The sequence below is a fragment of the Cucurbita pepo genome, chromosome 14 (genome assembly GCF_057944985.1).
Source record: "Cucurbita pepo subsp. pepo isolate OVF chromosome 14, ASM5794498v1, whole genome shotgun sequence".
NCBI classification, from domain to species: Eukaryota; Viridiplantae; Streptophyta; class Magnoliopsida; order Cucurbitales; family Cucurbitaceae; genus Cucurbita; species Cucurbita pepo.
Window position 1 is genome coordinate 3,193,728 of NC_141811.1, and position 20,332 is coordinate 3,214,059.

A 20,332-nucleotide genomic window follows, 5' to 3' on the forward strand; every position below is an offset into this window, starting at 1 on the left:
AAGCTTGACATGTTTGTGGAGTGATTCGAATCTCAAAAGTGTTCTTGCGTTGAGATATTTGATCAACAAGAATCATTCAAGCTAAACATGATCGATCTTGCTCGTGGAGTGATTCGAATCTCAAACAATATTCTTGCCTTGAGATATTCGATCAACAAGGTAATCCGAATCTTACTCCCCTTGTAGTGATTCATCACATATCATTTGGTATCAGAGCTTCAGGCTCAAGATCGGATATATGTTTCATTGCGCTCATCTTTTTTAATTCTCTTTGTAATTTATCCGTTTGTGTAGAATGTTAATATTCTATCACATATATATTGAAATATATTGTATGATTGATGTCTCTTGGTTTATATCACATTAAAAAAAAAATAATCGATTCGAGTTTTTATATATATACACGACTATTATTATTACTTGTAAAAGCAAATTTTAATAATAATAAAAAGATATATTTAGCTTTTATTACAACAAATAAATGATATATTTAGTTCTTGAAGATCATGAATTTTTGACAATGGATGTCCTAATGACGAACAGAAATTGGAAACATATATACATTATTTGCGTGTGTTGTTTTTTGTTGGCTTAAAATGTGGAGCTTACAGAAACAAAACACGAAGCCGTAGCCGTTTAGAGCGTTGGAAGAGTTTGGAGGACAGTTCTTCCTTGTATAAGAAAACCCATTTTCCCTCCTTTCCAAACCCTCCTCTGGTCCCTCACACCCACTTTTCCCCAACCCTCAAAGGCCCCATTTCAGCCCCCTCTCCTTCAATACCCAGAAACCCATTTCAGGATTCAGCTTATTTTCCTGCAAATCGTGAGCTTGCAGCTCAAGGGCACATGGGTACAAGGACACAGCAACAATGCCGAGAAGACAACGAGGATGACCTCCCAAGTGGCCCTGGTGCCGCCACAATTTCGAGTCAATCTGTTTCCATGAGTGGCAGTGTGGGGTCTCCTTCTAGCCGCAGCGACCAAACCATGGCCACGCCTGCCAGCGACAAAGCGTTTCTTCGATTGAACAACCCCGACATCCATGGCGACGAGGCGGGGTCGCAAGGACCTATTGGGTGAGTTTTTTTATGTTGCGATTGTGCTGAAATTTTGCCTTGATGGCTGTGAATGTGTGGTTTTAGCTTTGGTTATTTGAATTGAATTGTGGGTTTGATTTGGTTTCTTGAATGGGATGTTGTTTTGGGATAGTAACGTGAAGAAAAAGAGGGGTCAGCGTGCTGTTGGAGGGGACAAGAGTGGAAGGGGACTTCGCCAATTTAGCATGAAAGGTGTTTGGCTTGAGCCATTGAGCTGGTGGATCGTTATGCATAACATTGTTTTTTCTTCTTATTCTTTGATTGTTTGACTAATTTGGTTTGCTTGCAGTCTGTGAGAAAGTGGAGAGTAAGGGGAGAACGAACTATAACGAGGTTAGGTTGTTTCTTAGCTTCGTTGATTTGTAAGGAAATTCATTGATTTGAATGCTTCTTGGGCGCCATTTCATTGTTCCATGTGCTCAAATATACCTTCTCTTCCCTTATGAGAGGAACTCAGTGGGATTTATTTTGCCTACCTTTGAGGCTACAATTGACTAACTAAACTCACTTATCAGCTCCTAGTTAATTCTAAAGTTAGTCGATATATGAAAATTTTAGATACTTGTGGAAACTGAATTGCTAGTTGTGAGATATCACGTCGGTTGGAGAGGGGAACGTTTGTAAACCTCTCCCTAATGGACACGTTTTAAAACCTTGAGGGGAAGTCTGGAAGGGAAAACTCGAATGAGGACAATATCTGCTAGTGGTAGGCTTGAGCTGTTACAAATGACATCAGAGCTAGACAGTGGACGGTGTGCTAGCGAGGACGCTGGCCCCCAAGGGGGGTGGATTGTGAGATCCCATATCGGTTGGAGAGGGGAATGAAACATTCCTTATAAGGGTGTGGAAACCTATTCCTTCTGGACGCGTTTTAAAACCTTGAGGGAAAGTCCGGAAGGAAAATGCCTAAAGAGGACAATATCTGCTAGCGGTGAGCTTGAGCTGCTACAAATAGAATAAGAGCCTGACATTGGGTGTGCCAGCGAGGATGTTGAGCCCCCATGGGGGTGGATTGTGAGATCTCACATTGGTTGGAGAGGGGAACGAAGGGTGTGGAAACCTCTCCCTAATGGACGCATTTAAAAACCTTGAGGGGAAGTCCGGAAGGAAAAGCCCATAGAGGACAATATTTGCTAGCGGTGAGCATGGGCTATTACAAATAGTATCAGAACCAGACACCGGGCGGTGTGCCCGAGGACGCTGGGCCTCCAAAGGGGGTGGATTGTGAGATCCCATATCGGTTGGAGAGAGGAACGAAGCATTCCTTATAAGGGTGTGAAAATCTCTCCCTAACAGAAGCGTTTTAAAACTTTGAGCGGAAGTCTAGAAGGGAAAGTCCAAAGGGGACAGTATCTACTGGCGGTGGGCTTGGGCTATTACACTAGTAACTATTCATCGCTGTTTAAAAAAAAGAAGAAGATGGTAGAGCGCTTTTTATGATTGTTTCGAGTTGTAACGAGAAAGCTGCTTAAACAAGCATCGAAACTCGACCCTATAATGCATTGGCGCATCGAGATATTTCGTTTCACTTTTCAGTCTCGTGTTCTCGATTACACCATTCTCAGTGTGAGAAATGTGTACTTTTCAGGTTGCAGATGAACTTGTTGCCGAGTTTGCAGATCCGGGCAACGGTCTCGCATCGCCCGATCAGGTTTCTTACTCTTCATATTTTTGCTAGTTTCTTTAACGTGTGTGTGGGAGGTTTGATGTCATTATATCTTTCATTCTTTTTGAACTCAATCCGACAGCAACAGTACGATGAAAAAAACATCAGGCGAAGGGTATATGATGCCCTGAATGTTCTCATGGCAATGGATATTATATCAAAGGATAAGAAGGAGATACAATGGAAGGGTCTGCCACGTACCAGCGCGAATGATATTGAAGAACTAAAGGTTTCACTGCACTCTGCATATCTTGTCTCATGCATAAGCATTTAACTTCATTGTTGCTTATATCGTCTCATTCATCAATGCAGGCCGAGCGTCTTGGACTTAGAAAAAGGATTGAAAAGAAAGCGGCATACTTGCAAGAGCTGGAGGAACAGGTACTAATAGCTGCCACTATATTCTTGCTGTTTGTTTATCATGATTATCATGGTGTTATTCTCTTACCGTCTTAGTATCATGTGTGAGATCCTACATGTGTGAGATCCTACATCAGTTAGAGAGGAGAATGAAGCATTCCTTATAAGGGCGTGGAAACCTCTCCCTAGTAGACGCGTTTTAAAACTGTGAGATTGACGACGTTACGTAACAGACCAAAGCGAACAATATCTGCTAGTGGTAGGCTTGAGCTATTGCAAATGGTATTAGAGCCAGACACCAGACGGTGTGTCACTCTGGCTCCCCAAGGGGGGCGGATTGTGAGATCCCACATCGGTTAGAGAGGGGAATAAAGGGTGTGGAAACCTCTCCTTAGTAGACGCATTTTAAAATTGAGAGTCCGAGGACGTTACATAACGGGCTAAAGCGGAAAATATCTGCTTGCGGCGGACTTGAACTGTTACAAATGGTATCAGAGCTAGACACCGGGCGGTGTCCCAGTGAGGACGCTGGCCCTCAAGGGGTGTGGACTGTGAGATCTCACATCGGTTAGAGAGGGAACGAAGCATTCCTTATAAGGGTGTGGAAACCTCTCCCTAGTAGACGCATTTTAAAATTGAGAGTCCGAGGACGTTACATAACGGGCTAAAGCGGACAATATCTACTTGCGGCGGACTTAAACTGTTACAAATGGTATCAGAGCCAGACACCGGGCGGTGTCCCAGTGAGGACGCTGGCCCTCAAGGGGTGTGGACTGTGAGATCTCACATCGGTTAGAGAGGGAACGAAGCATTCCTTATAAGGGTGTGGAAACCTCTCCCTAGTAGACGCATTTTAAAATTGAGAGTCCGAGGACGTTACATAACGGGCTAAAGCGGAAAATATCTGCTTGCGGCGGACTTGAACTGTTACAAATGGTATCAGAGCCAGACACCGGGCGGTGTCCCAGTGAGGACGCTGGCCCTCAAGGGGTGTGGACTGTGAGATCTCACATCGGTTAGAGAGGGAACGAAGCATTCCTTATAAGGGTGTGGAAACCTCTCCCTAGTAGACGCATTTTAAAATTGAGAGTCCGAGGACGTTACATAACGGGCTAAAGCGGAAAATATCTGCTTGCGGCGGACTTGAACTGTTACAAATGGTATCAGAGCCAGACACCGGGCGGTGTCCCAGTGAGGACGCTGGCCCTCAAGGGGTGTGGACTGTGAGATCTCACATCGGTTAGAGAGGGAACGAAGCATTCCTTATAAGGGTGTGGAAACCTCTCCCTAGTAGACGCATTTTAAAATTGAGAGTCCGAGGACGTTACATAACGGGCTAAAGCGGAAAATATCTGCTTGCGGCGGACTTGAACTGTTACAAATGGTATCAGAGCCAGACACCGGGCGGTGTCCCAGTGAGGACGCTGGCCCTCAAGGGGTGTGGACTGTGAGATCTCACATCGGTTAGAGAGGGAACGAAGCATTCCTTATAAGGGTGTGGAAACCTCTCCCTAGTAGACGCATTTTAAAATTGAGAGTCCGAGGACGTTACATAACGGGCTAAAGCGGAAAATATCTGCTTGCGGCGGACTTGAACTGTTACAAATGGTATCAGAGCCAGACACCGGGCGGTGTCCCAGTGAGGACGCTGGCCCTCAAGGGGTGTGGACTGTGAGATTTCACATCGGTTAGAGAGGGAACGAAGCATTCCTTATAAGGGTGTGGAAACCTCTCCCTAGTAGACGCATTTTAAAATTGAGAGTCCGAGGACGTTACATAACGGGCTAAAGCGGAAAATATCTGCTTGCGGCGGACTTGAACTGTTACAAATGGTATCAGAGCCAGACACCGGGCGGTGTCCCAGTGAGGAGTGAGGACGCTGGCCCTCAAGGGGTGTGGACTGTGAGATCTCACATCGGTTAGAGAGGGAACGAAGCATTCCTTATAAGGGTGTGGAAACCTCTCCCTAGTGGACGCGTTTTAAAACCTGTGAGGCTGACAATGTTACATAATGGGCCAAAGCGAACAATATCAGCTAGCGGTGGGCTTGAGTTGTTACATCATGTGTCTGATATGGGGGAGCTGTAAGATATGGGTTGCTTTCATGCTTCTTCTCGAGTTCTTAAATCCAAAAATAAAGTTATTGATGTGGCAATGCTATTATTTTATGGACCTTCTTTGTACTTGTTTTAATTATTGCATTCAAGTGATAGACAGCAGCTTACGGTCTCTGGCTATCAGTATGTAGGCCTTCAGAACCTAATACAGCGAAACGAACAGTTATTCAGTTACGAGAATGCTCCGAGTGGTGGCGTGTCTTTACCTTTCATCCTCGTGCAGGTAGATTTTCTTTCTATATTATTCAACGCGTTATGGTCCGACCTTTTCGTCAAAACCTTATGATACGTGGGATGCTTTTTTGATCGAACAACTAGTCATCTAAAATTTTCAGAATCTCAAATTCCAAAACGATATCGTAGTTGGTGTGAGATCCCACATTGGTTGGAGAAGAGAACGAAACACTCTTTATAAGAGTGTGGAAACCACTCCCTAGCAGACACGTTTTAAAAAACCTTGAGGGAAAGTTCGAAAGGAAAAGCTCAAAGAAGACAATATCGGCTAGCGGTGAGCTTGGGCTATTACAAATGGTATTAGAGCCAGACACTGGGCGATGTGTCAGCGATGAGGCTGAGCCCCGAAGGGGGTGGACACAAGGGTGGGTGCCAGTAAGGACGTTGGCCCCGAAGGGGGGTGGGTTGTAGGGTCCCACATTGATTGGAGAATCAAACAAGTGCCAGCGAGGACGCTGGGCCCTGAAGGGGGTGGACTAAGGGTGTGGAAACCTCTCCCTAGCAAACACGTTTTAAAAATCTTGAGGGGGAAGCCCGAAAAGAAAAGTCAAAAGAGGACAATATCTACTAGTGGTGGGCTTAGGCGGTTATATTTGAAGCATAGATGCATTGAAGCAAGTACACTCTTGTACACCACATGTCTGCTTCATGCTGGTCTGTTTTTGTTCTTTTTCCTAAATGAGAAGAACTCTAACACATTGTATATTCGTAGAATTTCCATTCGTCGCCTTAGTTTTCGAATGGACGAACATTTACTTGTACTTATATTAAGTTTACTTAATACACATTATCCACCATGGGTCAATTTAGCACGGGAAGAGCACGCTATAAATCGTAGTACTTTGAAGTCTTGTGTTGAAGAGGGGAACAAAACATTATTTATAAGGGTGTGGAAACCTCTCCATAATAGACGTGTTTTAAAACCGTGAGGTTGATGGCGATGTGTAACAGGCCATAGCGGACAATATCTGTTTGCAGTGGGCATAGGCTGTTACAAATGGTATAAGAGTCAAACACCAAATGGTGTGCCAGTGAGGACGCAGCCCCCAAGGGGGTGGATTGTGAGATCCCATATCAGTTAGAGAGGGGAATGAAACATTCTTTATAAGGATGTGGAAACCTCTCCATAATAAACGCGTTTTAAACCCGTGAGGTTGACGGCGATACGTAATGGGCCAAAACATACAATATCTGTTAGTGGTGGGCTTGAGCGGTTACAAATGATATCAGAACCAAATACTAGGCGGTGTGCCAGTAAGGACGCGAGCCCCCAAGACGGGTGGATTGTGATATCCCATATCGGTTGGAGAGAGGAACAAAGCATTCTTTATAAGAATGTGGAAACCTCTTCATAATAGATGCGTTTTAAAACCGTGAGTCTGACGGTGGTACGTAACGGGCCAAAGCGGACCATATTTGTTAGATGTGGGCTTGGGCTGTTACAAATTTGAACTAAATTTCATGTTGTTCTTTTACTTGTAGACACGGCCTCATGCAACTGTTGAGATAGAAATTTCAGAAGACATGCAGCTGGTGCATTTCGACTTCAACAGGTACGTCGACGTTCTGCTCGTAGGAAAGTAACTTCGAAAGTCATTTGATTTTCATTGTGTCATGTTGTTCTTGCAGTACTCCTTTTGAGCTCCACGATGACAACTATGTTTTGAAGGCAATGAAATTTTGCGACAGACCGCAACGCGACGACACGGCACAAAATTTTACTCCGGATGGGGGGGAGGGCTCTAGCATGTATCGACCACACCGGACCCCTCTTCCTTCAATGTCTAACACGCCGATTAGAACTCCAACCTCACCACCACTTCCCGGAATTATAAAAGCTCGCATCAAACACGAACATTGATGATCAGTTAGGCTGAGCTCGAGTTTCTTCTATGTGCATTAATCTCTGCATGATTGTGTATATTCTTCATGTCCTTACTGCCATGGCCTTCTCGATTATTGTTGCTTCATATAGGATGGATAGTTCATTACATCACAAAACTTCATACAATCAAATTCATTTAGCTAACTGGTTGAAGTCAGTTACTGTATTTGTGAGATCCCACGTCGGTTGGAGAGGAGAACGAAACATTTCTTATAAGGGTGCAGATACCTCTCTCTAATAGACACGTTTTAGAACCGTGAGACTGACGACGATACATAACAGGCCAAAACGGACAATATCTACTAACGGTGAGTGTGAATTATTACAATGATATCAAAGCTAGACATTTGACGGTGTACCAATAAAGACGCTGGGCCTCATTGTGAGATCCCACATCGGTTGGAGAGAGGAACGAAACATTTCTTGTCAGGGTGTGTAAACCTCTAGTAAACGCGTTTTATAATCGTGAGGCCGATGACGATACGTAACAGGCCAAAACAGACAATATTTACTAGCGATAGCTACCTACACAACTCTCAGAACTTTTATATGTACATTTAACCTTTCGTAATGATTTTTTTTTTAATAATTCCATGTTTTTTTATAGTAAATAATTTCAAATATTGCTCTTCAACTTTTGGGTTTAGATAATTATTAAAATTTATTCAAAATTTATTAATTTTTAATCAACCTAAAAAAATATTTAATAAATTTTCAAAATTTGATTACATTATTAATCTTATATTCAAAATAATTAAAAAAAAAAAAAATTTATCTATTATAAAAAATTTAAATTTATATCTAATGTAATATTGAATTAAAAAAAAGGTTAAATAAATTAAAAAAACGTATTTTAATAAGGAAAATTTTAAAATTAAAAATTTATCTGGTATAAAATTAAATGTTTAAAGAATTAATAGTTTTTTTTTTTTTTTAAGTTTAGGATTTATTAAATAACATTTCTTTTATGTTACAAAATTTAAAAACCTTCTCAATAAACCCCACATTTAACTAATATTTAATATATTTAAAAAAAAAAAAAAAATCATAGTTGGAGCTTGGAAATTTGGGACTGTGGTGTCTCGATAAACCCTTCACACTCTGCTTCGTTTTAAAGCAGTCCTTCGTCTTTCGTTTCATATAATCTCTACGTATAATCCTTCTCCTTCTTTCTCTCACCTCTCTCTAATTTTTTTTCCCTCCCCCTCCATTGTTCTCTCGCACTCGCATTTTCTCTAGGGTTTGGCAACTCCGTACACTACCCTATATTCGTCTCTACCGCTCGGAGGCTTTTGGTCGGAGTTGGTGCCTGTTTGGACGTTCTCTGTGTGATCTTGAACCATGGCAGCAGAGAAGCTCAGGGATTTGAGCCAGCCGATTGACGTTCCTTTGCTCGATGCAACTGTTGCGGCCTTCTATGGCACTGGATCTAAGGAAGAGGTGAGTTAACGCCGTTTGTTTATCTGTTCTGTTTGTGTTTTGTTCACTTGGAGAAGGTAGGACATTTTCTTTAAAGGGTAGTTCGAGTGCAGCACAGATTGAGGAGTTGCGTTATTAGTATGTGGTGGTTGAGGGCATTGTTTTCTAATTTCGTTTGGAATCCTGGCGAAGAGGTTTTGGAAGTTTAGGGTTTAGTGTGTGTGGTTTTAGGGTAGCAGTTTAGGGTTTTAGTCGTTGTACGAGATGACTGTGAGTTTATGCCAATGACATATCCTCCGCCTCAAATTTTCCCCTCAGGCTCATGCCGCGAAAATGCTCCTTTGTTTGCTTATGCGGCTGTTGAAATTTCTGTTTCGCGTTTTACGTTTTTTTTTTTTGTATGATTTCACATACCCAGGTCCCCTGCCATTGTCGTAGTTCCTACCTTAATTGTTGCATTGTACTTTAGAGTTGGAAAATGATGGTTGGTTGACTCGTATCTGCGTCTACTTATTAACCATGCAATGCACACGCTTAGTGGGAGTCTACCTGGAAAAGGCTATCTATTCCGAGTTCCAATCTCCCGCAATACTTGCATCGTTTGGCAATATCACTGAATTGTCTTCTGTCATCTAATGTGATAATTTATTTTTTTGTTTAAATTATCGACCTTCTAATTTTTCTCGTGCATGTTATGTCTATTCAGAGGAGCGCCGCAGATCAAATTTTAAGGGACCTACAAAACAATGCAGATATGTGGCTGCAGGTTGTGCACATTTTGCAGAATACAAAGAACTTAAATACCAAGTTCTTTGCCTTACAGGTATGGTTCTCGTAAAAATATTTAGTTTTGATGAGTTTCTCCCCCCTCTCTCTTAGCTTTTGGCAATTGGAGTGGTTATCCATGATCTCCTTGTTTTCAGGGAGATGGCTTCTTCTCTCTTCTTTCTGTATCTCTCTGTGTCATAAAATTCAGTTTCTAATGTAAAGAGTTTGGAAACGACCTTTGTGACACTTTAATATCTGAAATGCACGAATTGGAGTTCATCAATTTAGTTTGTTGCTATAATTATTAATTAATCTCTCTAATGTCTTAACCCCTCCTCCTGTACCTTTTAATCTGTCTCCCGTTCATGGTCTCTTATCTTCCCCACCTCCCTTTGAAAACGGGTTTGTTAGTCCAACTATTATCAATAGACTACTAGATATTTACATTCTTTTATTTTTTTAAGAGAGGAATAGATGTGTTTACATTCCTTTATCAGTTGGTCATATATAATAAGCTATGCTGGTTCCCATATTGACAGGTTCTAGAAGGTGTAATCAAATATAGATGGAATGCGTTACCGGTTGAACAAAGAGATGGAATGAAGAATTATATATCTGATGTGATTGTGCAGGCATGAATTGTGTAGTTCTCTCTCTTTTTGGTTGTTTGGTATTGACTATGCTATATTTCTTTTGAATTCATGCTGAGAAATAAGGTTTTGTTCTATGATTGATCCTGTATAGCTTTCAAGTAATGAAGCTTCTTTTCGAGTGGAAAGACTGTATGTCAACAAGCTTAACATCATCTTGGTTCAGGTATTTCTTAGTTTTCTCTCAGAAAGCTTGAAATTTTCTTTTTCATATTAAGGATCTCCTCAACTTCGGTTGCATTAGTTTATAATTTTTATATAATAATTTCCTTTTGGCTTGTCAGAAGTTTTCCCCCTCTCTTGCTCTTTCCCGATCAACTTTTCTGTAGAGGAATAATTTAGGGTGTTTCATTTTTTTTTATTTATTTCTGTGGTATTAATGGCAGTTGAATTGTTGGCTTGATCCCATAAAAACACATCCATTGCTCTTTACTCTTTCCTAGGTGTATTATTTTCAGCTGTTACGTTCAAGGCAGTGAAGACCTTTTCCTCATTTTTATTTAATGACTATAGGGTATTATCTTAATTTTTATCTCATACCTACTGCAGATTGCTAAACTCTTGAATACTTTTGGTATCTCTTACCGATTCCGCAATGGCAATCATGATTGTGTGGTCCTACCTCTTTATGGATGTCTCTTTTAATGAAGGCTTAAAATTTATGGTCTTGTGACTTGTACAACCATGCCTATTGGCTACCTTATGAAATCCTACTGGAAAGGAACTGGAGAACTTTTGAGAATCAAAGTAGAAAATGGGACGATCATTGGGAGATCATCAAATTATTGAAGTTCTGTTGATGCATACTGTATTCATTTATAATATTTTTTTGTAGCTATAGTTACTTCTTTTTTTATGGCAATTAAAGTCATTTTTCTGTGAACTTTGTTGGATTTGAGTGTTTTCTCTCCTCCTTATATTTGTTTGTTGGAAGGAAAGTTTCTGTCATGTTAAAAAAAGAGAAATTTATGACATGCATCGCATGACATGGCCATTGTTAGTAGGGGTTGATGAATGATGAGTTTGAAACTTTGTTTTTGGTGCACTTATTGAGATGATATTTTTATTTGACATCAGATATTAAAGCATGAATGGCCAGCAAAATGGAGAAGCTTTGTTCCGGATCTTGTTTCAGCAGCTAGAACTAGTGAAACAATTTGTGAGAACTGCATGGCGATTTTAAAAGTAGATCTTTAAACTTTTGTTTATTCGACTATATGTTGCATTTTACGTGAATGACATTCGTTTTTGCTTTTATAATTTTTTTCAGCTCTTGAGTGAAGAGGTCTTTGATTTCTCTAGGGGAGAGATGACACAACAAAAAATCAAGGAGCTTAAACAATCTTTGAACAGGTAAATTGCTTGTATTTTTTCTAATACGTTGAATCTCTTGTCAAGTGTTGCTTTGCGTTTCACTTTAGTTCTGTTAAATTGGTTCTGAATCCTTACGCACTGTATATTTCATTGTTATCATTACTTAATGAATGAAACTTGTTAAGTTGGGATGCACACAAGTCCATTGTTGAATTGTCAGCTTCGTTCCAAATTGATTATTTTCAATTCTTGGCTTAAGTTACTACTTATTTATTTAATTTTGAAATGCACTGAAACTGTGATTTTATGTTGTTAACATGGTTTTTAATTTAATCTCTTTTCTGTTTACCTTTCATTGTTCACAGCGAGTTTCAGCTCATCCATGAGTTATGCTTATTTGTGCTATCAATATCTCAAAGAACTGAGCTCATCCGAGCAACATTATCAACATTACATGCTTTTCTTTCATGGATTCCTTTGGGATATATATTTGAATCCCCATTGGTTAGTTTGATATTTCTTCACATGATGAGTTTTGGGTGGACCACTTTGAACAATTATCCACTTTGCATTTGTTTTTGCAGCTTGAAACATTACTGAAGTTTTTCCCGGTCCCATCATATCGTAATCTTGCTCTCCAGTGTCTAACTGAGGTACATTGTTTGTTCAATTTATTAAAAGAATGTATTATCTGATACTCTTGAGAATTCTCACCCTTTGTTTTCTTTATGTGCATGGGTGCCCATGGGCAACTTTAGGTGGCAGCTCTTAATTTTGGGGATTACTACAATGTGCAGTACGTTAAGATGTATAATGTATTCATGGTACAATTACAGGTTTGTTAAGCTTTGTCTCTTGGATCTTCTATGTAATGAGCAGCTATGGTTGTCTCTTGGGTCTTCTCAATGAAAACTTGGTTCGTTAATAAAAAAAATATTTCAGTAATTTTTCCTCTTGTAACCAACCTTTTTTCTTTTGTTCTTTTATTTTTTCGACTTCTGAATGATGCTTCTTTAAAATCAGACAATTCTCCCACCTGGTACAAACATCCCAGAGGCCTATGCTCATGGATCAAGTGAGGAACAGGTATCATTAGTAATTTCTTGAAACAACTGATAATTCTTTTTCTCACTGCTGGCGAAGGAAATTAAATTTGGCTTCTATGTTATTTGACCAGGCTTTTATTCAGAACTTGGCACTATTTTTCACTTCATTTTACAAGGTAATTTTTTTCTCTCTTGATGACGTGATTCGAGAAAGTGAATGTACTAAATTGGTAAATTGACACAGGATGTTCTTTGTATGTTGTCTTTTTATATTTAAGAAATTGGTAAGTTAGATCTTATTAAAAAAAAAAGGAAAATTGTAAGTTAGATAAAAGAACAAAGAGGATGGACTGTACAGAACAAGGCCATATCAACCAAATAGGGCCAGTTATAGAGATGAATATAATAATTACTGGTTCCTTGAAAATGGAGGAAATTTTGAATATCTCAACAATTTACAACAGGAAACCCTAATTAAAAATGTTTTACAAAGCATAGATTCATCCATCCTTGGGAAAACAGTCCCGTTTTGTATTGTAGGGTGGTATGGGATCTGTAAATCAGAGTTTAAATAGCTATGGTTGCACTCCTGATCGATAATCTCATAATGTTAAGATAGGAGTTGGACTCATTTTTATCATTTGTGTTTGTTTTATTATAGTTTGTGGGAACGTTTGTTTTTCCTCAGTTTTATTAACATATTTCTTTTAATTTATGTAGTCGCATATTCGAGTTCTGGAATCCACTCAGGAGAGTGTATCTGCATTGCTGATGGGTCTTGAATATCTTATTAACATCTCATATGTTGACGACAATGAAGTTTTTAAGGTAGCTGATTAGTATTTTTTTTTTTTAATCTCAATTCCCCCACATTCATAAAAGTAAACTTGTATGCATATGGTTATGCAAACAAAATACACTATTTTTTTTAACTTGTGAATATCTTGCTCTTTTGCCAATAAACAGGTATGCTTGGATTATTGGAACTCCTTGGTCCTGGAACTGTTCGAGGCACACCATAACATGGACAATCCAGCCGTGTCTGCAAATATGATGGGATTGCAGGTATGGTTGCCAGTTGCTACTCTGGTTAATGGAAAATTTGTGTCCTTGAATTTGTGCCGCATAAGTTTCTTTGTTCAATTGCTAATCTACCTCAGTTAGGATTTAAGGTGGATTTGGATGTAAAATATAAATGTCTTGCTGGAATAATATTGAATTTTTAAATACCTGCAATGATGAATTTTATTGTTAGTCCATGCTGACCTTTTTATTGCATTGTGTACATGATGCCTTCTTACGTATATTTTCATTCTTTTTCAATAGAAATGACTTCCAAAAAAAATTTGAATCATATGCCTACCCTTTTCTTTTTTAAAAAAAATTTGAAAATACTTTCAAAATACATTCATTTCTCTAGGAACATATTTTCCAACCTGTCCTCTATTTTGTGAATTTCAAGTTCAACCATGATTTCCTCGATGTGGTACATTTGCAGAAATATGTGAAAGTATTTCTTACATTTGAGTTCTCTGACTTCCTCCATCGAATTTGATGACTAGGTGCCTTTGATTTCTGGTGTGGTTGATGGCCTTGGCTCACAACTCATGCAGAGGAGGCAGCTTTACTCTGGTCCTATGTCAAAGTTGAGAATGCTTATGATATGCCGCATGGCTAAACCTGAAGAGGTTCTCATTGTTGAGGATGAGAACGGTAACATTGTTCGAGAAACCTTGAAGGATAATGATGTGCTTGTTCAATATAAGGTTGTCAATCTAAACTACTAGCCAATTATTTATTATTATTATTATTTTGTTGTGGGGGGGGGGGGGGGGGGGGTTGGTTGAGGGAAGTAGTAGTGTGAGTGAGTGATTCACAGAGGTCAAGAATGAACCTTAATCACTTGCAATTTGAGCAACCATGGATAAGGGATCCTTTCTTGAATGGTTTTGAACTCATTTTAGGTTTCATATTACGGGGCCCATTGGCTTGTTATTTTGGGATGCTGGTTTTCAATTTGGCATGATTTTGTATGACATTGTACTTCAGTATTTGGCGCTAGAATGTGCTTCTCTGTAGAAAGCTCCCTTATGATTTGTAGTTGTAAATTCTTTATAAAATTTCATTGCTGCTTCAGTAATGTTTTTCAATATACAATATTCATTTTTATGCGGTGTTCTGCATTTTAAGGATTGGTTTTGCTGTTTTTTTAAGACAAGCGGAATAAGCATTTCTTTTCCTTATCTTTGGTTAATTATATTGTTGTTGCAGAGCATGCGAGAGACATTAATTTATTTGTCGCACCTTGATCACGACGACACTGAAAAGATGGTAACTATTTTACTTTTCGGCTAAACGTACTTTATTTTCTGTCTATTTTGACCTCAGAACATTCCTAATCCATGTATGTTTTTTCCCTTCATTGAAAATGGATGCAAAAGTTATTTATTTATTTATTTTTTTAAAAAACTTTGAGTGGGGCTCTTTGTAGTTTTTTCCCTCTCAATAATGTGTTGATCTATATTAAAATGTCATGGAAGCTCCTTCTTGCAGATTCCTACCACTTTTTAATTTCAAGTTATATAACTTGTAAGGATACTGTATGCTCATGATTAGAATCTCTCTCTATCTTTATTAAATATCAGTCGGTTAAAATATGTTGTTTTGATACAGATGCTGAAGAAATTAAGTAGACAACTAAGTGGTGAAGATTGGTCATGGAACAACTTGAACACTCTATGCTGGGCAATTGGGTCTATCTCGGGTTCCATGATGGAAGATCAGGTATTTTTTCTGCATTTATTTTGGAGAAATTGGTCTTTGGTTATTATTATTATGATTTATTTATTTTATATCATAATTTCTCTATGTTGACTATTTTCACTTTTGGACATTTTCAGGAGAACAGATTCTTGGTGATGGTCATACGTGATTTGTTGAATTTATGTGAAATCACCAAAGGAAAGGATAATAAAGCTGTTATTGCTAGCAACATCATGTAAGGATTATCACGTAGCTCAATGGAGCTACTCCTTTTTTGAGCTGTACTTGGCTCACATGTTTCAAATGGGAACGCACGTTATTTTTTTTTATTGTATGTGTTTCACATTTGACTTTGGCATGAATTCTTATGGGAACAATGCAATATTGTGATGAATAATCAATACGCAAAATCTAAGGATTACTAGTTTCACTATTCATTTTTTTAAAATTTCAAATGTCTTGATGATCTTTTTAGACTACCTATTCACATAAAATGTTCCTTTGGCAGGTATGTTGTTGGTCAGTATCCTAGATTTTTAAGAGCTCACTGGAAATTCTTGAAAACCGTTGTGAACAAGTTGTTCGAGTTCATGCATGAAACACATCCAGGAGTGCAGGTTATTGTTGCTTTTCCTATAGTACTTGAGGACATAATTATTGTCATTTTTTAGTGTTGGTCGTAGGACTTTTTAAGTATTACAATTAGTAAACGTGACAATGCAAACGTCCATATGGGGCTCTTTTGATGCTGTTTTCTTTGCACATTATTTTCCTGATCTGTTTTTCAAGTATTTATTGCTAAATAAATTTAATAAGCCTCTGCTTCTAATTCTAAATTTTCATATATTTCAGGATATGGCTTGTGACACATTCTTAAAAATTGTTCAAAAGTGCAAGCGAAAGTTTGTCATTGTACAGGTATTTCACGTTCATTTTGCGCCACCCTTGGCCCACGTGTTTATCCTTGGTAGATAAAGATTTTTGTCTTTTAAAGAAAAGATTATTTGGTTTATGCCTTTTTATTTGTTTTTTGTAATATGTTTTGCTTCTACTTTTCAGGTTGGAGAAAATGAGCCATTCGTCTCTGAACTTCTTACTAGTCTTCCGACAACAGTTGTTGATCTTGAGCCTCATCAAATTCATGCTTTTTACGAATCTGTATGTCTATAGAATATTTCCTGTTTATAATCTGTTTGAACTATACATTTTAATCACTCAATGCTTGTCCAGGTTGGTAATATGATTCAAGCAGAACCTGATCCACAGAAGAGAGATGAATACCTTCAGAGGTTGATGGAGCTTCCAAACCAGGTTCTTTTTTAACTGAAATTGTCTTGTTTAAAAAATCATTTGTCTCGACCATTATTGGTGATATTTTGTTTGTATGGTTTGTGTGACTACTCGCTGTACAGAAATGGGGTGAAATTATTGGTCAGGCACGCCAAAGTGTGGATTTCCTAAAAGATCAAGATGTAATAAGAACGGTGCTCAATATACTACAGGTATAATTAAACTTGTGAATTTCGTTTGAGGCATCCTCCACAGGAATTAGATAAGTGTCAATAGTGCCTTTTCCAATCCATTTGCTTCTCCAATCAAAGCTCATCAAAGTTAATTCAGTGTGTGGCTTTTAGATGGAATTCATGTCAGATTACTTAGTGCTCATTAAAGTATAACTTTGTTTATCGACATTTTTACATGCAGACAAATACAAGCGTTGCCAGTTCTCTTGGAACCTATTTCTTACCTCAGATATCTTTGATTTTTTTGGATATGCTCAACGTGTACAGGTATCGATAACTGTGTTCATGTCCCATGGTGTCCTCTTGAAATTGCAAGATACTCAAAATACATTTGTCGTCTGTGTTCCTTATCATAAGTGGTTTTGGTACATGCTTACAGAATGTATAGCGAGCTTATATCAAGTAGCATCGCTGAAGGAGGGCCATACGCATCTAAAACATCCTATGTTAAACTTCTACGGTAAAATTTTATGATGGTGATTCTTCTTAAATTCTGCTTTGGTAATTTGCTACCTAAATCTTGTCATGAAAGAGAGAACTGATGAAACAGATCAGTGAAGAGGGAAACTCTAAAGCTTATTGAAACATTCTTGGACAAGGCTGAAGATCAACCACAAATTGGCAAGCAGTTTGTGCCCCCAATGATGGAACCCATTCTTCTTGATTATGCTAGGAATCTCCCAGATGCTCGTGAATCAGAAGTCTTATCTCTTTTTGCTACAATTATAAATAAGTATGTTGGTCTTCTGCTTCATTATTTATTAATATTTACTACTTGAATTAGAGTATGCTTTTGATTTTAGTGCTGTTTTTATTAAAATATAATTGCACCAATTTGCAATTTTTATATCTCGTTGTCACTTTTTTCATAGGTATAAGAATACAATGATTGAGGATGTGCCTCGTATATTTGAAGCAGTCTTCCAATGCACGTTGGAGGTGAGGATTTGTATAAGAGATGGTTGCATGATTGAGAGTCTTACAGAATTCTTTACTTTTGATTCAGTCCAATGTGTTGGTCCTTTTTTTTTTTGGTGGATTATTTTACGCTTAAAATTGTGCTTTGTGCGTTTTTTTATTTTTAATGTGCTTCATTATTCATTTGATGGGAGTGCTCTGATTGTGTGCCTTCACAGATGATTACTAAAAATTTTGAAGATTATCCAGAGCATCGCCTCAAGTTCTTTTCACTTCTACGTGCCATTGCTACGTATTGTTTTCCTGCCCTGATTCGGCTGTCAAGTCAGGTTTTACACAAACATTATCCCTTTTATTGAGTCTGTAAAACTTCCTTACTTGTTGCATTTGCTTACTCTTCTCGTTGAATGCAATTCACTATTATTTTCATCTGGGACGTGGGGTCTTCTCATCAGCAATTAAAGCTTGTTATGGATTCAATTATATGGGCATTTCGGCATACAGAGAGGAATATTGCTGAAACTGGGCTCAATCTACTACTAGAGATGCTAAAAAATTTTCAGGTGGGATGTTTTGATGCATTCAGTTTTTACATGTCCTGATAAATGTTGTCTGATATTCTAAATATTAAATGTTTTTGTTGTGTGCAGGCTTCTGAGTTCTGCAATCAATTTTATCGAACATATTTCTTGACCATAGAGCAAGAAATATTTGCAGTCTTGACGGACACGTTTCATAAGCCTGGATTTAAGTTACATGTCTTGGTCCTGCAACACTTGTCTTGCTTGGTAATTTTTTGTGTTTATGCCACAGCTTATATGATAAAATCATTCTCTTAATAATGCCTTTTTAACTAAAATATCTAGACTGTATGTTTATTTGATTACTTTACAGGTTAATGTTTCATTCATTAATTTTGGATTAAATATATGTTCATGGTTGTTTTTGTGGAAAAAAATATGATGTATCATTTTTATATTTCAGGCGGAGTCTGGTGTATTAACAGAACCTTTGTGGGATGTTGCAACTGTTACTTATCCGTACCAAAATAATGTGGCCTTTGTTCGGGAGTACACTATCAAACTGCTGAGTTCTTCATTCCCCAACATGACTGCAGCAGAAGTATGAGATTTTGGATTGTTCATTTTGGTCCTCTTGTCTTCATTGTTTTGCGCATTCTATTAATATCAACTTTAATGGGAGTTTTCAGGTTACTCAATTTGTGAATGGACTGTTTGACTCGAGAAATGACCTCTCTGTGTTTAAGGATCACATTCGAGACTTTCTAGTGCAATCCAAAGAATTTTCAGCACAGGTTAGCCTGCCTTTAATGTTGTACCCTGTCCCTTTAAAAAAGAGGAAGATATTGTTCTCTTTTTTTGCCTGGTTTATTATTGCTATCATTCATGATGAGTATCCTCTCTTACCAAAAAAACAAAAAAGTGCTCTCAACCCAAGTGTCCTACAGTACTTATCAACTTTGCTTATATTGTGAGAGAGGAAGGGAAGCAATAATACTATCTAGTTAACTCAGGCCAGAATCAAAGGAGTTCATAGAAATATTTGATGGTCGCAGTTCATGCTTTTGGTCATAAAGTAGTAGCATAGGGTGGTAGACAGGCCTCTGTGATGTCCTTGAGCCCTATCTGTTAATCTTCTTTTCTATTTGGGAATGATGCATGCTGAATTAGGTACCGATTCTGTTTGCAGGATAATAAAGATCTTTATGCTGAAGAGGCAGCTGCTCAGAGGGAAAGAGATCGGCAACGGATGCTTTCTATTCCAGGGCTTATTGCTCCAAATGAGATTCAAGACGAGATGGTCGACTCGTAAATGTGTCTAGTTTTGTGCAGAAGCAAAAGCTCATGGACTTTGACGAGGTTGAAGTGGGCATTTGATTTGCAGTCCCCCAAATCTTCTGTGCATGTGAGCTTTATACGGATATTTTTTTGCTAATTAGTTTTTCCAGTCGTCTGCAGAATTTTTTCGTCCTCCACAGATGGAAATGATTTTCTTGAAAAAGACGCTCATGGCACAGTGGCAGTTTGAGTGCTGATGATGAGAGTAATTCCTATAAAAGATTGAATGTAGAGTAAGTATTTAGTATTTAGTTGGCTGATTTTAGGGTTATAACACATCATAGGAGGTGCGTGATTTAGTCGCAGGATTCCCGAGCCCGATTGATATTGTATTGCAATGTTAGATTGCAACGTTTTGAGGGACGACGACGACCCATTTTCCATCTAATGATGATTCATCCTATAGGTGTAACGTATACGATTAGGCCTCGGCGCGGGTTGTGCAGAAATTATTCCCCTTTTGCCTTTTGTTCGTTTTGGTTGAGGATTACTTTTGCTTTACAACGTTGTTTAGAGAAAGGCTGTTCTATTTTTCTTGGATACAGATTTCTCTCTATTGGGTTCACATCTTTCTTTGTATTCAACTATGGATACCCCTCTTTTATAGGTATAATATTTGTTTCAATGCCCTTATCTATCTTCTGCTTCTCTGCTCTCTCGACTCATCTCCTGCTTTATTTTTATTATTTATTATCATTGAATTTTCACTTCAT

At 38.4% G+C, this 20,332-nt stretch overlaps 2 protein-coding genes across 3 annotated transcripts; both read left to right on the forward strand.

Moving 5' to 3' along the window:
* The first annotated feature begins 606 nt into the window (after positions 1-606).
* On the forward strand, positions 607-7,503 carry LOC111810889 (transcription factor-like protein DPB). The gene is made up of 9 exons (XM_023697716.2): positions 607-1,076; positions 1,210-1,289; positions 1,387-1,430; positions 2,686-2,748; positions 2,846-2,992; positions 3,076-3,144; positions 5,365-5,463; positions 6,957-7,027; positions 7,104-7,503. The coding sequence occupies exons 1-9, from the start codon at positions 847-849 to the stop codon at positions 7,333-7,335; spliced, it is 1,035 nt and encodes a 344-aa protein (XP_023553484.1). The 5' UTR covers positions 607-846; the 3' UTR covers positions 7,336-7,503.
* A 971-nt stretch (positions 7,504-8,474) lies between these two features.
* LOC111810881 (protein EXPORTIN 1A) lies at positions 8,475-20,252 on the forward strand. Of its 2 annotated transcripts, XM_087117421.1 has the most exons (33): positions 8,475-8,799; positions 9,485-9,601; positions 10,086-10,178; positions 10,291-10,362; positions 11,274-11,381; positions 11,467-11,549; positions 11,876-12,014; positions 12,095-12,163; positions 12,269-12,346; positions 12,534-12,596; positions 12,688-12,732; positions 13,277-13,384; positions 13,523-13,621; positions 14,119-14,322; positions 14,828-14,887; positions 15,230-15,340; positions 15,457-15,554; positions 15,828-15,936; positions 16,172-16,237; positions 16,379-16,477; positions 16,550-16,630; positions 16,732-16,821; positions 17,024-17,109; positions 17,222-17,302; positions 17,393-17,575; positions 17,715-17,781; positions 17,979-18,089; positions 18,216-18,323; positions 18,411-18,548; positions 18,745-18,882; positions 18,971-19,075; positions 19,471-19,640; positions 19,740-20,252. In XM_087117421.1, exons 1-32 carry the CDS (start codon positions 8,701-8,703, stop codon positions 19,591-19,593), a joined length of 3,231 nt encoding a protein of 1,076 aa, XP_086973547.1. In that variant the 5' UTR covers positions 8,475-8,700; the 3' UTR covers positions 19,594-19,640; positions 19,740-20,252. The 2 variants fall into 2 exon arrangements, with proteins under 2 accessions (XP_086973547.1, XP_086973546.1); XM_087117420.1 differs by having other exon boundaries at positions 19,471-20,252.
* The last annotated feature ends 80 nt before the right edge of the window (positions 20,253-20,332 follow it).